The sequence below is a fragment of the Megalobrama amblycephala genome, linkage group LG13 (assembly GCF_018812025.1).
Source record: "Megalobrama amblycephala isolate DHTTF-2021 linkage group LG13, ASM1881202v1, whole genome shotgun sequence".
Classification (NCBI taxonomy): Eukaryota; Metazoa; Chordata; class Actinopteri; order Cypriniformes; family Xenocyprididae; genus Megalobrama; species Megalobrama amblycephala.
In genome coordinates this window covers 9,212,061-9,228,270 of record NC_063056.1, presented here as the reverse complement: position 1 = coordinate 9,228,270, position 16,210 = coordinate 9,212,061, and the positions used below count along the sequence as shown (strand labels likewise).

The 16,210-nt window shown below is 36.8% G+C and overlaps 1 protein-coding gene across 5 annotated transcripts in view; it reads left to right on the top strand.

Annotated features, from left to right (window-relative positions):
* adamtsl4 (ADAMTS-like 4) overlaps positions 1–16,210 on the top strand; it is a 109,687-nt gene that overhangs the window by 47,666 nt on the left and 45,811 nt on the right. For all 5 annotated transcript variants that reach the window (XM_048152077.1, XM_048152078.1, XM_048152079.1 and 2 more), the window contains one exon: positions 14,453–14,555. In XM_048152077.1, coding sequence (XP_048008034.1) covers positions 14,453–14,555 — 103 coding nt within the window. The remainder of the gene's footprint in view (positions 1–14,452; positions 14,556–16,210) is intronic.

The following is a 16,210-nucleotide window of genomic DNA, read 5'->3' as shown; positions in this document are numbered from 1 at the left end:
ACATGGCTTGTGTTTTTCATTGGCCACGTGCTTTCATGTTGTCATGTTTTATGTGGACATGCAGTTTGTGAGAGCTCTTACTGGCTGTGTGTTCGTGTTTGGGCACATGGCTTGTCATGTTTGTTTCTATGTGCCATGTGTTCTCCTGTCTATGGTCTTAACCACACCCTTCTTGTTACCTGATTATTGGTTTATTTGCCCCACCTGCTCCCCCTTGTTTCACTCCTGATTTCCTTCTCTATTTATTCTGCCTGTGTGCGCAGTCCTCTGCGAGGTCGTCATCGAATGTACCCTGCCCTACCTGGTCCTGCCCTGTTTTGTTTTGCCTTGTCTGGTCCTGCCTAGTCCATCTACCAGTCCTGTTTTTCCCCATGGGGTTGTTTTTGTTTTATTTTATAGTTAACAAAAAGCCCATTGATACTCAGAATTCAAGTCCTCACCTCATCCCTTCGCAACCCTTCAACCCTGACATGCGCTGGATCCTTTACTGGAAACTGAAAATAACTCACTCCCGCTAAACGTTTATTCTTTGAATTCTTGCACTCGTGAATAATACAATTCGACACCATTGTGACTAAAAGTTTTCTAAGGAGTATTTCCTTCTAAAGCAAGGTGGAATTTGACTCTAGTCAAGCATATCCATTGCAGACAGGTGGAACTAGGCAACATGCCCAATGCATTATGGGTGTTGAAGTTTCCCTATTTGGCAAAAGGGTTTTCTCTAGTCAGACAGCACCGATTTTCAAAAAAGTTTTCACCCTTGTACTGCGTTGGCAGCTAAGTCCTATTGAAGGCCCATTCTGTCAGCAGTGTATTACCCTTAATTTTTTTCAGTGAAATGGTTGCTAAGAGCTTTTTAACACATAACTGAACACTGACACTGCACATATGGAGGTGGAACCCAGGACAAGTTCAGTATTGGCCCATCTGAGAGCTGTTTTGGCTATACATAGCTATGTGTGTGTGTGTGTGTGTGTGTGTGTTTATCTCAGTTTGGAGTGTCTGTTGAGGGAACGGTGAGATTACTGGGCATAGAAAGACAAACTCACATGTTTTGACTGTATGTGGAGCTTCTGATCACTTGAGAGAACTTAATGACCATCCTGTGCTCTCTCTCTGTCTCTGTCTCTCTCTCTCTGTCTCTGTTGTTTTACTTTCCTTAATATTATAGATTATATGCTTAAGAAAACAGAAATATATATATTTAAAAATAAATATTTAAGTTATGTCTTGAAAGAAGGAAAAGGTTTGTTTTATAAATACAAACCTCTTTTATCTAGTTTCACAGCTGTGTTTCTACTTTTTGTCAGCACAGTCAGATATTTATGAAAACATTTATAAAATCACAAGTCAGTCTTCATCCTGAAGGTCTTTCCATATGCTATGCAATAACATTCCACACATAGTCTGTGGCATTCAGTCATTTTTGTTGGTGTTGTTGTTGTTGTTTAGGTTATTTCACTTATATTTTATAATTATGGTAACTATCATAACTATGGTATTTCAACACTTTTATACAAAATCTAAAGATATTGTTAGAGTTTTAGGTAATTTCCCTCATTTTAAAGAGGTCCTATTAGCTACTTAGCAATACCAGAAAAGCTAAATGCAGAAAGCTAAATGCAAATGTGCAGAATGTTAGAATTTTGTCAACCTCAAGATTTTCTTCAGTAGGAGGTCAGTTTGACTCCATCCTGAATACTCAATTCTTTCATTAATCAAATGTGAATGATATATTTGTCAATATTATTAATATAAAGTATTTTAGTATCTGAATCTGGAAATTGCATACATTCATGAAAACCTCCATAAATTATACATAAACTTTGATTTTTAGCTTCTGCAAGCTGTTTTCTTCTTCCCAATCAGTGTGTTACACTGTGTAATAGCTTGTTCTGTTTGAACTAGTGTGTGTGTGTGTGTGTGTTGGTGTGTGTTTTATTATGGGTTAGATATCTCAGGAATGTTATTGGGTGTACAACATTCTATTTGGAGAAATACTAAATTATAGTTATATGTACTTTATCATCCGTGTGTGTACTTTGTGTGTGTGAGCGGTGGGGAACTGAGAGTAGAGGAGGAGAGGAAGTGAAATAGAGGAGTGGAGCGAAGGGGCTTTTGGGGGGTGTGACACAGTTACGCTGTAGCGCAGTGAAAGACGGCACTGTTTAAAACACACACACACACACACACACACACACACACACACACACACCCTCCAGAAATAGAGAGGGCAGAAAAACAGATAGAGGGAAAGAGAGTGCCTGGAGTGAAGCACAGATGAGGAAGGAAAGAAGAGTTTTGCTGAGAGAGGGAATGGAAAGAACAAGAGAAAAGAGGAATGGAATGTGTAAAAGAGAAAAAAAATTGTAAAGAAATAAAAATAATGAGAAAGTTCTTTCTGTGTGAATTCACTGAGCAAAGGGTGGGCTCTGCACTCGCTAAATAAACATTTACATTGCCGTGTCAAAGGCTAAATCTCTTCACAATGGCCTATCAGAAACAAAAGAGGGAACTCATCTCAAATTTACCATATGATTCAAATGCTGACTGAGGAAATACTGTGATTTGAACATGTGATCTGAAAATATATGATTGTTATCCTGCAAAAACAACAACAACAAAAATTCTGGCATATCAACATATCAATCTGTATGATTTTCTTTGATAACGCTTTATTTTAAGGTGATGTAGTTTCACGTTACTACATGTACTTACTATAGTAATAACAGTAAACTATGCATAATTACAAGTAACTTACTCTAAATCAAACCCTAACTGTAACTCTATAGTAAGTACATGTAGTTAATAAATATTACTCAGCAGGGTGCGATTTGTGAAAAAAACAGAGGGGGGGATGTTTTGAAAAGTTGGAGCTACATATATACTATTTTTGGTATATAAATTGGTAAAAAAAAACCTTCTGATTTAACCTTGAGATTTGAAGTATTAGATGAGGGCCTTAGATATTTGCACCACTATCTACAAAGACACTAATAATTCTTAATTTCTGATAGAAATGTAAAATCAATCGGTAGTTATTAATAGAATAACGAGACACAAACCTTTACATTCAGTCGTGTTTGGTCCCATTTATTTGTGATCACAGTGCATACACATACAAACTTTAAGTCCAAAAGTGCACACATTTGGAGAAATGCACACTTACCTCAGATTTGATTAGATAGAATATAAGCAGGGCCGTACGCAGGGTTTCATACCGAGGTCAGAAAATGTAGTTTGCTAGTGGGGTACGGGGGCATGCGATTACAATCTCAATAATTCATAAGCACTGTCTCAGAACGCCCTGTTCTAAGATTGCTCTCACTGTGACGTAGAATTGCGCTAAGCCCCACCCACGTGGTTTGATTGACAATCTGGTTTTGGCATAGACCCCGACCTCGGTGATCTTTAAACCATCCTCCATTGTTTCAACGACAGCCGGTAATGTCTCCTAAGAAACATAAGTGTTCTGTTGTGGGATGTAATAATGAACATAGTAGTTTTCACTTACTTCCGACATTAGAGCCACTGAAAACGCAGTGGATGGATTTTATTTACGAAGGAAAGGCGCCACTCAAAATTCCAAAATACGTTTATGTTTGCGTGAATCATTTTTTGACTGACTGTTTTGAGAACGAGGGTCAATTCAAAGCAGGTCTTGCTTCAAAGTTAATCCTCAAGTGTGGATCGTTGCCTACTGTTTGCGATCCAACGTCACCTCCAGAAGAAGTAAGTGTATTTAATGTTTTTTGAGCAAATAGTCATTTCAGTCGATGTCAGCCAATTCAATAACAAATGCGTCTAAAGTTGTTGTCGTCGTCATAGAATGTCTGTGTATATAATTTAAACCTTGTTTTTATAGTGTGTATCCACACGTATATATATATATTTTTTTTTTTAAAGATATTGTATTAAAAACTGTGTATGTTTACTTAGCAAACGTTATCACAGTATTTGTGTTTGTAGTTTCAAAAAATTGCGCGAACGTTATCACAGTGTGTGTGTGTGTGTGTTCTGTTGCACATCCATAATTGCAAAGGGGACGCGATTAAAACTCTATAAGTACATAAATGTATCAAATAACCATTCAGAGATGTCCTGCTCCATTCTCAATTGTGTTTCTTCTGCCGGAGTCTCTTCATCTTCTGGGTCTGATTCCGGTTCAAACATGTACGGCTGAATGCCATACAAAACAGCGGGTCTCTCACTCTCAGCCATTCTGCTTCTACCGACTTTTTATTGCCATAGGTATGCAAGTTACGCCCTCATCCAAAGGCAGGGCGGGGATATGCAGCTCATTTATATTTAAGGTGGTACACACCAAAACAGCTCTTTTTAAAACAGGCCCCAAAAATGACATTTTAAAATGGTTATAATAAATTAACTGTGGGGTATTTTGTGCTGAAACTTCACAAATACATTCTGGGGACACCCAAGACCAATATTACATCTTGTAAAAAGGGGCATAATAGGTGCCCTTTAACTTACAAACAGAACAACGATGGTCATTGTTCGTAGTTTCTTTTGCACTTTATTTAAGCTATAATAAAGTAATATGCAGCGCGCGCCGGCGCATTTGCGCATGCAATTCATGTTAATTTTTCTGAGTTTTACCGAAATAGCCTGACAGCATCTCATCTGACCGCAGTTCACTGTTGTTCAACTGAAGCTCCCGTCGTCCTCACCTGTACCTTTTCCGCGTTTGTTTGACTTGCGCCTGGCGCTGAGGCGAAGTCGGAATGAGCGTCTGAAAATTGTCCTGTTTGTTGTGGTCGTAAAGAGACAGTTCTATATAAACGCAGCTTTTACTTGATGTTAAAATAAAAATCTTTTTTTTTTATTTTTTTTTTTATGGTATTTTATATGCTCTGTTGGTGGTTTGTGGAGTAGCATCACCCGGGAGGGATTTTTTTTACCCCCCCTCCGGAGATAAAAATAATTCAACAGAGGCAGGGATACATAAACTAGAAGGGGGGAAACCCCCCCCCATCCCCCCCTACAAATCGCACCCTGTTACTCAGTACTTATTTGAGTAAGTACAATGTAATTTCGTCACCTTAAAATAAAGTGTATCCCATTTTTCTGTGTAAATTCAGTTTCGCAGTATGTCATGTCTTCTGTTTTTCATCAGCAGGCCTCATTCAGGAAACACAAGCAGAACAATTTTCTATGTAAATTGTCACATGATGAATGTCTTGTGATAATGTAACATCTTGCATCATATGACAATTTATGTGTTTCATGAATGGGGGCCCAAAAAAATGAATGGATACTGGGGCTGTAATGCTCTAAAAATTAGCAGTCGAAAAGCATCACAAGAGTAGTCCATTAAACATGTGCACTGTATTCAATGTGTGAGGGGAAAAAAATCTACTTTCCAAAATAGATTAACTGGAAACGAGCAACATCAGCATTCTGTTAAACATCTCTTTCATACAGTCATTCAGTTTTGAAGTGTATAGGGTGAGTAAATGATGACAGAATTCACTAGTCCTTTAACAACAGTTCAAATATGACCAGAGGGTTCATTTCATCAAATGCACATCATGTGACGTGTCCCTGCCCAATCATTGTCCTCGTGCTGAAGGCGATGTTTTCAAAATGAAATACATTACAGATGCTGTTGAATTCCTGTGCTTTAAAGGGTTGGAGAGAGTTTCCTTTGTGGGGATTTAAAGAATTTAGGCCATAATGCTGATATGGGGCAATATATCAGGAATTTGTCAGGAAATGAGCTCAAGTCTCAGCTGGGACTGGGTTCGGACAGCTGTCCATCACCTGTGCAAACGACCCGCCGCAAATGACTCAATTCCCACATGGGGTTTTGTAATCTCTTGTTTACGTTGTGTTTCACAAAATGTCTATCCAATTTACTTACTTTAATATTAAATTAGTTAAACTTTTGTTTCAGAATAAGTTCATTTATTTTCCCTCTGATATTCGCTCTCTCCCTCTTTTTCCTTTTGGTTTTTTATTCTGTTGTCCTCGAGGGAGGCCTAAAACGTTCACGTTTATTTGTCTGTAACTCTCAGCATTTATTCTCTTCAGGTTGAGTTTGTAAAAGCCCACTGTTTTACAGCTGCTCTCCTCCTCTGCTCTTCCCTCATCTTCTCTTTGCTTGTCAGATTCTTCCCTCTTTTTGTGTACCACAACAATGTTTTATTCCTCAGTGTTTTTGTCTGGTTTTCCAGTACAAATCAAGATATGAGGTCCTATTATGTTTTTTTTTTTAACATTTTCATCTTTCTTTAGTGTGTAATGTTGCTGTTTGAGAATGAGAAAGGTCTGCAAAGTTACAAAGAACAAGTCACTCTATATTCTCTATATCGGTGTCACTGTTTCTGAACTGCCTGAAACGCCTCTATTGTAGTCTTGAGTTTTCTTCCGGGAACGAACACATCATAATATTCCTCATTTAAATAATTCCTACCCAAGACATACACAAAAAGGGGGCGGGGCCTAGTTGAGTTAGTTAGTATTGTGTTGAAACATTTCCCAAACACGATCGAAGCGGTCAAAAGATACTGGTCTAGCCGACCAATCAGAGCACAATATGCTTCATAGATAAAGGAACTAAATAGGGGTGTATTTCCCAAAAGCATCATTAGCCATTTATGGTCGCAAGTTGTCGAATTGTGTTCGTAACGACGGAACTTGCGACCATAGTTGACTTTGAGAAACGCAACCCAGAGCGTTACTGACAGACTGGAAAAAGAGGTGCTGCAACAATGTAAAATATGTGAAAAATAATGTTTTTTTTTTGTTGTTTTTTTTTTTTTTATATTAAGATACAATTACTTGAGAAGCAAAATGGCATAATATAACAAGTCTTATTTTCTGAAAAATTGGTCAAAATGTATGACTTTAAAACAAGAAAAATATCTGTGAGGTACAAACATAAACTTGTCTCCCCTTTAAATTAAGTTTATTTTTATTAAACCACTGTCAGATTTTTCTTGTTTTAAGCATGAAGAATTAATTTTTCAGAAAATAAGACTTGTTATATTATGCCATTTTGCTTCTCTAGTAATTGTCTCTTAATTTCAGAATGTTATATATTTCTACTAGAAATCAAGACAAAAATACTGAGGAAGAAAGTCATTTTTACCTTGTTTAATACACACATATCTGTCTGGGATTTACTCTGCATCAGTTTTAAACAAACAGACAGAAACTCACAGACATATGTCATCATTTACATATTAAAAACACATGTATGTTACATCACACACACACACACACACACACACACACACACACACACACACACACACACACACACACACACACACACACACACACACACACATGGACACAAAGAAAGAAGTGTCTAGCCCACATTCTTTGTGCTTCACAAATGAGCCCCACATGCTCACACACTCTCACATACACTCAGAGCTTGTGTGGAATCTTGTTAGTGGTGTTCGCTTAGTCAAGCATCACTATTACTATTAAAGGTGCCATAGAATTGAAAATTGAATTTACCTTGGCTTAGTTGAATAACAAGAGTTCAGTACATGGAAATGACATACAGTGAGTCTCAAACACCATTGTTTCCTCCTTCTTATATAAATCTCATTTGTTTAAAAGACCTCCGAAGAACAGGCGAATCTCAACATAACACCGACTGTTACGTAACAGTCGGGATCATTAATATGTACGCTCCCAATAATTGCATATGCCAGCTCATGTTCAAGGCATTAGACAAGGGCAGGACGTCTGTATGTGCACAGCTGAATCATCAGACTAGGTAAGCAAGCGAGGACGAATGGCAGATAGAGCGATAATAACTGACATGATCCATGATATCATGATATTTTTAGTGATATTTGTAAACTGTCTTTCTAAATGTTTCGTTAGCATGTTGCTAATGTACTGTTAAATGTGGTTAAAGTTACCATCGTTTCTTACTGTATTCACGGAGACAAGAGCCTTCATTATTTTCATTTTTAAACACTTGCAGTCTGTATAATGCATAAACACAACTTCATTCTTTATAAATCTCTCCAACAGTGTAGCATTAGCCGTTAGCCACGGAGCACTATCAAACTCATTCAGAATCAAATATAAACATCCAAATAAATACTATACTCACATGATCTGATGTATGCATGCAGCATGCATGACGAACATTTTGTAAAGATCCATTTTGAGGGTTATATTAGCTGTGTGAACTTTGTTTATGCAATGTATTATAGAGTCGTGAGCTCGGGGGCGGGGAGCTGGGAGCGCGAGGATTTAAAGGGGACGCAGCCTGAATCGGTGCATAGTTAATGATGCCCCAAAATAGGCAGTTACAAAAATGAATTTAAAAAAATCTATGGGGTATTTTGAGCTGAAACTTCACAGACACATTCAGTGGACACCTTAGACTTATATTACATCTTGTGAAAAAGCATTCTAGGGCACCTTTAATATTACTCTTATTTCTACTCTTGCTCAAACCTCTTACTCTAAGAATTCAGCTTTATTGTGTAACCCATCCTGCACCATTTATACATCAAATTTTGTGGGTGGGCTTTTTTGGCTTGGGCCAGTAAGTAACCACTGAGCAGAACACCTCAGCAAAACCAAAATTAAAAACACAAAATCTCATTAAAAACAAACATCCACTCCGGGCATCACTTTTGGCCACCGGTCTGCTATACTGTTACAAAGATCTCATTGATTTACATTACAAGCTATCAGAATTTCATCTTATTTTCTGACCATATAGCCTAAATATCAGCATCTGCACCAAGTTTGGCACAAATTCTATGTGCACACGGAACAGCCCATTGTGTGCACATTTCATTTTTGTCTATTCAGGTGTTTTAAGTTTCTTGTTTTCTTGGAGTGTGTTTGTGCGTGTTTCAGCATGCTGCTTTGTTAAATGTGTTTACACTGACCAACTGCTTTTGTCAGCTGGACACAGAGAAAAACAAAAGAACGAGGTATTCAGGAAGATGTGTGCGGAGAAAGTGTGTGTGAGAGTGAGTGACAGCTGTTGTGTCATTAGTGTTCACAACGTGTGAGAAAATCTTGAGCTCAAGCCACATTCATCCGCCATGGATGCATCTGAGCCAGCCATACATTCATTCATTATGTGTGTGTGTGTGTGTGTGTGTGTGTGTGTGTGTGTGTGTGAATGCTACACCATGATTTCCCACTGAGCTTGTAAGCGCTTGGCTTCTCCTGGTAATAAGATCCGATTGAGCTGCTATTTTGTGTATGTGTGTGTGTTGAGATGCAGTCTGACCCATGTGTGCCCCTGTTTGACAGTGGCTCTGTTAACGAGGAAGTGAATGTGGCCTAAGGAAAGGCAGTAAAGCTTTAGCTCTCTCTCTCTCTCTCAGCTTGAGCTCTAGTAGATGTACTGCTTCATTACAGAAACTCCTCTGAACCGTCTGACTATATATCAGCTCTGTGTTGTCCTTCGGCACGCTCATACTCTAAAATACGCTGGGTTGTTTCAACCCATGTTTGGGTCAAATATGGACAAACCCAACCGTTGGGTTTAAAATTTAATTAAAAAATTGAACTAATGGTTATGTTTGTCCATATTTGACCCGAACATGGGTTGAAACAATCCAGTATATTTTAGAGTAAAAGTCTCCTTTGGGTCGGATCTCACAAATTCTTTTGCCTGTTTTCGTTTTGGACCGTCAAAAATGGTCTACGTCGGGCACCCTTCACTTGCACTAGATGAAGAAAAATCTTGGAATGTTTTCCTCCAAAACCTTAATTCCTCTTCAGCTGAGGAAAGAAAAGTCACACATCTTGGATGGCCTTGGGTAAACTATTCTTTAAGTTTACTTTTTGGGTGAACTATTCCTTTAAGTTTACTGAATTGAATGAACATTAAAGTGTACTTCTTTTTTTGTAAGAGCTTTTTTGAGCAGCATGAACATTTTGCTCAATATTTCCATTTTTGTTTCACGAAAGTAGTTAAGCCGGGTTTGGAGCAATTGTTGGCAGAACTGTTGCTTTCTTTTTATTATTTGTCATTTTATATCTTTATTCATAACAATTATATGTTCTGGGGTTTCAAACACTTCAAAACGTACCAAATATTCTGAGTGTTTATAAATATTCGTCAGCATTGATGTAGCCCAATTAAACGTATGTATATATGTATGTATCTTAACATCGTAAGTTATGCCTCAAGCACCCAAACCACAGATTAATTCAAGTAAATCAACGAACATGAGTATTAGCTTTAAACCGCTTGAATAAACGGAGCTGGAGTTTTCCCGAGCAAACACACTCAGGAGTTGCAGACATGTTGTAAATATTTAGGGAAGGTTTGTGGATAGCCACAGTGTGTTTGGTGTGCATTAATGGGACGGTGTTTGGTCATTAATGGCCATGTGTGCAGTGGTCTGCTGTGGTCTGTGAGGTTAAATGCTGACCCCGCGACTGCTTGATTTCACCCTCGTTACCGTCCGCAGCTGCCTCTGCCTGTCCCGCCTCCTGCTTTAGTGTCCTGCAACATCCCTTAACTTAATCTCTCCCTCTGTGGGTGGTTCCTATCGTGTTCAAGAGGGACGGGGAAAGACAGGAAGAGGAAAAAGGCAACAGAAAATCAGCAGTGTTTCCTGATGTCATTGGCGTTGTGAACGAACACGTGGAAGATCTTGAGAGAAGCATCTGGTCCAAACCAGAGCTGTTCTCTGTAGCGCTCTCAAAGCTGATATAGGTTTGATTTATGATGCCATATGTTTTTATCCTGATGGTAATGATTTGGGAATCATAAGGAATTTGTCGATTCTGGTTCAGTTTCCACCAACAATTCTAGTTCCTTAACCTTGTAAACCCTGATATGAAATAATAGTCTAAAAAAATTATTATTATTATTTTTTTTTTTAAATGAAACCTTTTTGGCAAAATCTAAAAACATATTGCATTTGTGTTTTTCATTCAGGCTTTTATGCCTCATATAGTGTGGTATAGTGAGAATATGGAGCTCATATATTTGACGAGGGAAAAACATCTCAGTTGTATTCAGAGGCCCAAAGTGAGCAAAAATATGCAATTTGGTGCAGATGCTGATATTTATATGGCCAAAAAGTAAGATGATCATATTTGATACTCACATTTTAATGATTTTTCTAAAATAAAAAAGATGTATGGATAATCAGGTAAACCTAAATTTCTTCAATCCAGTAAGTGTTCATAAATATTACTATATAAATGTTATTCTTATGTTTACTTTATAAAGATATAAAGGCTTCACCGCAAAAAGACACGTGAATCATGGGCCGAAGGTGCATGCCTTTTACTTGCTAAAAAAGTATAAACTATCAATCAGGCATGTAGTAGATTGTGTGCAACAGTTTTTTACAGAAGCTTGTTTCCACCACTAAATAAATTCTGACTTTTTTTCTCGCAATTGTGAGTTTATATCTCGCAATTCTGAGAAAAAAAGTCAGAATTGCAAGATATAAAGTCAGAATTGCATGATATAAAGTCAGAATTGCGTGATATAAAGTCAGAATTGCATTATAAAGTCAGAATTTGCAAGATATAAAGTCAGAATTGCATGATATAAAGTCAGAATTGCGTGATATAAAGTCAGAATTGCATTATAAAGTCAGAATTGCATTATAAAGTCAGAATTTGCGAGATGTAATGTCAGAATTGCGAGATATAAAGTCAGAATTGCATTATAAAGTCAGAATTTGCGAGATATAAAGTCAGAATTGCGAGATGTAAAGTCAGAATTGCCTGATATAAATTCAGAATTGCGTTATAAATTCAGAATTGCGAGATGTAAAGTCAGAATTGTGTGATATAAAGTCAGAATTGCAAGATATAAAGTCAGAATTGTGAAATATAAAGTCAGAATTTCATTATAAAATCAGAATTTGCGAGATATAAAGTCAGAATTGCGAGATTTAAAGTCAGAATTGTGTGATATAAAGTCAGAATTGCGAGATGTAAAGTCAGAATTGCTTGATATAAAGTCAGAATTGCGAGATGTAAAGTCAGAATTGCCTGATATAAAGTCAGAATTGCATTATAAAGTCAGAATTGCGAGATATAAAGTCAGAATTGCATTATAAAGTCAGAATTTGCGAGATATAAAGTCAGAATTGCGAGATGTAAAGTCAGAATTGCCTGATATGAATTCAGAATTGCGTTATAAATTCAGAATTGCGAGATGTAAAGTCAGAATTGTGTGATATAAAGTCAGAATTGCAAGATATAAAGTCAGAATTGCGAGATGTAAAGTCAGAATTGCCTGATATGAAGTCAGAATTGCGTTATAAATTCAGAATTTGCGAGATATAAAGTCAGAATTGCGAGATGTAAAGTCAGAATTGCCTGATATAAAGTCAGAATTGCATTATAAATTCAGAATTTGCAAGATATAAAGTCAGAATTGCGAGATGTAAAGTCAGAATTGCCTGATATAAAGTCAGAATTGCATTATAAATTCAGAATTTGCAAGATATAAAGTCAGAATTGCGAGATATAAAGTCAGAATTGCGAGATGTAAAGTCAGAATTGGCTGATATAAATTCAGAATTGCATTATAAATTCAGAATTGCGAGATGTGAAGTCAGAATTGTGTGATATAAAGTCAGAATTGCGAGATGTAAAGTCAGAATTGCCTGATATAAAGTCAGAATTGCGTTGTAAATTCAGAATTTGCGAGATATAAAGTCAGAATTGCATGATATAAAGTCAGAATTGCGAGATGTAAAGTCAGAATTGCCTGATATAAATTCAGAATTGCGAGATATAAAGTCAGAATTGCGAGATGTAAAGTCAGAATTGTGTGATGTAAAGTCAGAATTGCCTGATATAAAGTCAGAATTGCGTTATAAATTCAGAATTTGCGAGTTATAAAGTCAGAATTGCGAGATATAAAGTCAGAATTGCGAGATGTAAAGTCAGAATTGCCTGATATAAAGTCAGAATTGCGAGATGTAAAGTCAGAATTGCCTGATATAAAGTCAGAATTGCATGATATAAAATCAGAATTGCGAGATATAAAGTCAGAATTGCGTTATAAATTCAGAATTTGCGAGATATAAAGTCAGAATTGCGAGATGTAAAGTCAGAATTGCCTGATATAAAGTCAGAATTGCGAGATGTAAAGTCAGAATTGCCTGATATAAAGTCAGAATTGTGTGATGTAAAGTCAGAATTGCATGATATAAAATCAGAATTGCGAGATGTAAAGTCAGAATTGCCTGATATAAAGTCAGAATTGTGTGATGTAAAGTCAGAATTGCCTGATATAAAGTCAGAATTGTGTGATGTAAAGTCAGAATTGCCTGATATAAAGTCAGAATTGCATGATATAAAATCAGAATTGTGAGATGTAAAGTCAGAATTGCGAGATATAAAGTCAGAATTGCGTTATAAATTCAGAATTTGCCAGATATAAAAAAAGAATTGCATTATAAAGTCAGAATTGCGAGATGTAAAGTCAGAATTGCCTGATATAAATTCAGAATTGCGTTATAAATTCAGAATTGCGAGATGTAAAGTCAGAATTGTGTGATATAAAGTCAGAATTGCATGATATAAAATCAGAATTGCGAGATGTAATGTCAGAATTGTCTGATATAAAGTCAGAATTGCGTTATAAATTCAGAATTTGCAAGATATAAAGTCAGAATTGCGAGATATAAAGTCAGAATTGCGAGATATAAAGTCAGAATTGTGAGATGTCAAGTCAGAATTGCCTGATATAAAGTCAGAATTGCATGTAGGCTTTATAGGGTTAATGGTTCTGTTAATAATTTGGAGTTCTATGTATTTTTAATCTTTCATACAAGTTTTAATTTTTGTTTTGAGAAACTTTGTTTTTCTTTGTTGTTTTTTTTAAATTGAATGATTCTGAATAACCAAGTTATTTGATTCCCAACCTTGTGGTTTGCCAGTTTTTCATTCCTTAAAATTTGTGTCATTTTGAGTCGTCTTCATAGCTCTTGGCTTGCTCTGGCTCCATAAACACTGGCCTCCGTCTGTCTCTCCCTCTCTAGAGATTTATGTGAGTGTTTTCAGGTTCACCATTATTTCCATATGGTAGCCAATGTATCACTCTCTGTCACAGGTTGACCCAAAGCACACACACACACACACACACACTTGTATATGTGGTTTACGGGGACACTCCATAGACATAATGTTTTTATACTGTACAAACTGTACATTCTATCCCCCTACAACTACCACTACTCCTAAACCTACCCATCACAGAAAACATTCTGCAGTTTTTGAATTTCAAAAAATATACTAAATGGTGTTTTTTTTTTTTTTTTTTTAATTAAAAAAAAAAGTATCACTATACACATACACATTTTTGTCCTCATAAACCATGTATACAAGAACACACACACACACACACACACACACACACACACACACATTGCCATGCTTGTCGAAGTGAGACACTATAACTTAAGTCTCTCTCTCTCTCTCTCTCTCTCTCTCTCTCTCCCTCTCCCTCCAGGCATGCCCAGGTGCTCCAGTAAACTCCAGGGCTGAGCAGTGTGCAGCGTTCAACAGTCAAGAGTTTATGGGACGCGTGTATGACTGGGAGCCTTTCACAGAAGGTTAGAAACGGAAATTGAAGGGGTATAAAGGGAAAAAAAGAAGCAATAACAGAGTATTACCCTTGGAATATTACCCTGCTACACACCTCTCTGCCATTTTGGAGCAGCATTTGGAGTTTATTGTTTAATTATCAAGTTTACTGCACATCTACTCACACAACATTTTCCATTTACCTCACTTAGTTCTTCACGATGAACATGCTTATATCAGACCATGTTCTTTTGCTGTTAAGAGGTACGAATGAGCTCTGTTCCAAAACCTAGTGTGCTGCCTACCTAGAAACATTTTAAGGCACTAGCGTTCATTTTTTTATTTTATTTTTTTTTAAGAAGTGTGCTCACCAAGGCTGCATTTATTTGATTCAAAGTACAGTAAAAATATTATAAATATTAGATATAACATTATAAATATTATTTTGAAATATTATTACAAACTGTTTTACATTTGAACATACTTTAAAATATAATTTATTCCTGTGATCAAAGCTAAATTTGTTAAAAAAAAGAAATTTTGAAAATTTGAAAAAATGTTGATAACTCTGAAAATGTCAACTAAATTTTGATTTCATATTACAAAAAAAGAAAAAAAAAGAAAAAAAATATTTTGGTTTTTGATTACACATTAATCTACCAAATCAACATGGTGGAGTATTTTCAGTTCTCTTCAACATGTTTTGCAATTTTTAAACTAATTCTGCAGATTCTGCACAATCAGCGTAGAAAATGTGAAAAATGTGCACGGATTCAGTTTAGACTGGCATAACCTTAAACGGTTAGTGATTCTCAGAAAGCACAGAACTAGCAGATAAGCAAGAATAAAGGCGTTTTTGAGAGGGTGTAAATGACCTGAGCCTTAAGAAGACAAAGTAGATGTAGAATGAATGAAGGGAAGGAGGAGGGGGGTGACCACAGGGGTCATGGGTATTACTGTACAAGCAAAGCGTCTTTGTAAGAGAGAAGGATAGAGAAAGAGAAGTTAAAGAGAAACACAGAGTTAAAAACAGAGGAATGTGTGACAGACCCTTATAAAAGTCACCGAGACAGAACACACATACCAGACCGTGACTATAAATCAACAATACAGAAAGAGGAGAGAAAGAAAAAGAGTGACTTATAGTGGGGAAATCGGATGAGGGAGGAGGAGTCAGAGAGGACAGAGGTTAGGGAGCCATAGCAACCGAATGAAAAATGCTGCTGTTCGGGATGGATGGATGGATGGGATGAAAGGGTCTGTGAATGAGAAGAGAAAGACCTGAATGGAGGAAGAAAGGCCTGAATAGTAAGTGAGAGGCTTGAAAAAGGGGGAAGTGAGGACAGACGTTACTGAAGTGACACCCAATCTACTGCTGAGGAGAGGGAGCCGTCTGGCCCACAGTAGAGAGACTCAAGTGTGCAGGACGTCCTCTCTGACAGATGGCCGTATAGAGGCAACCACAAATCTTTAGGACAGGACCTTAAATCTGCAGTTTGGATCCGTGCAGTCTTAAATATTGATTCTTGAGTGTAGAACCTTGAATCTTGAAACTTAAATAGGCCTACTGAATATAGAATCCTGATTCTTGAGTTTAGAACCGTGAATCTTTAGTTTAGATTCTTGAATCTTTTAGTGTAGAACCTTGAATTTGAATTTAGAATACTGAATTTAAGTTAAGGAC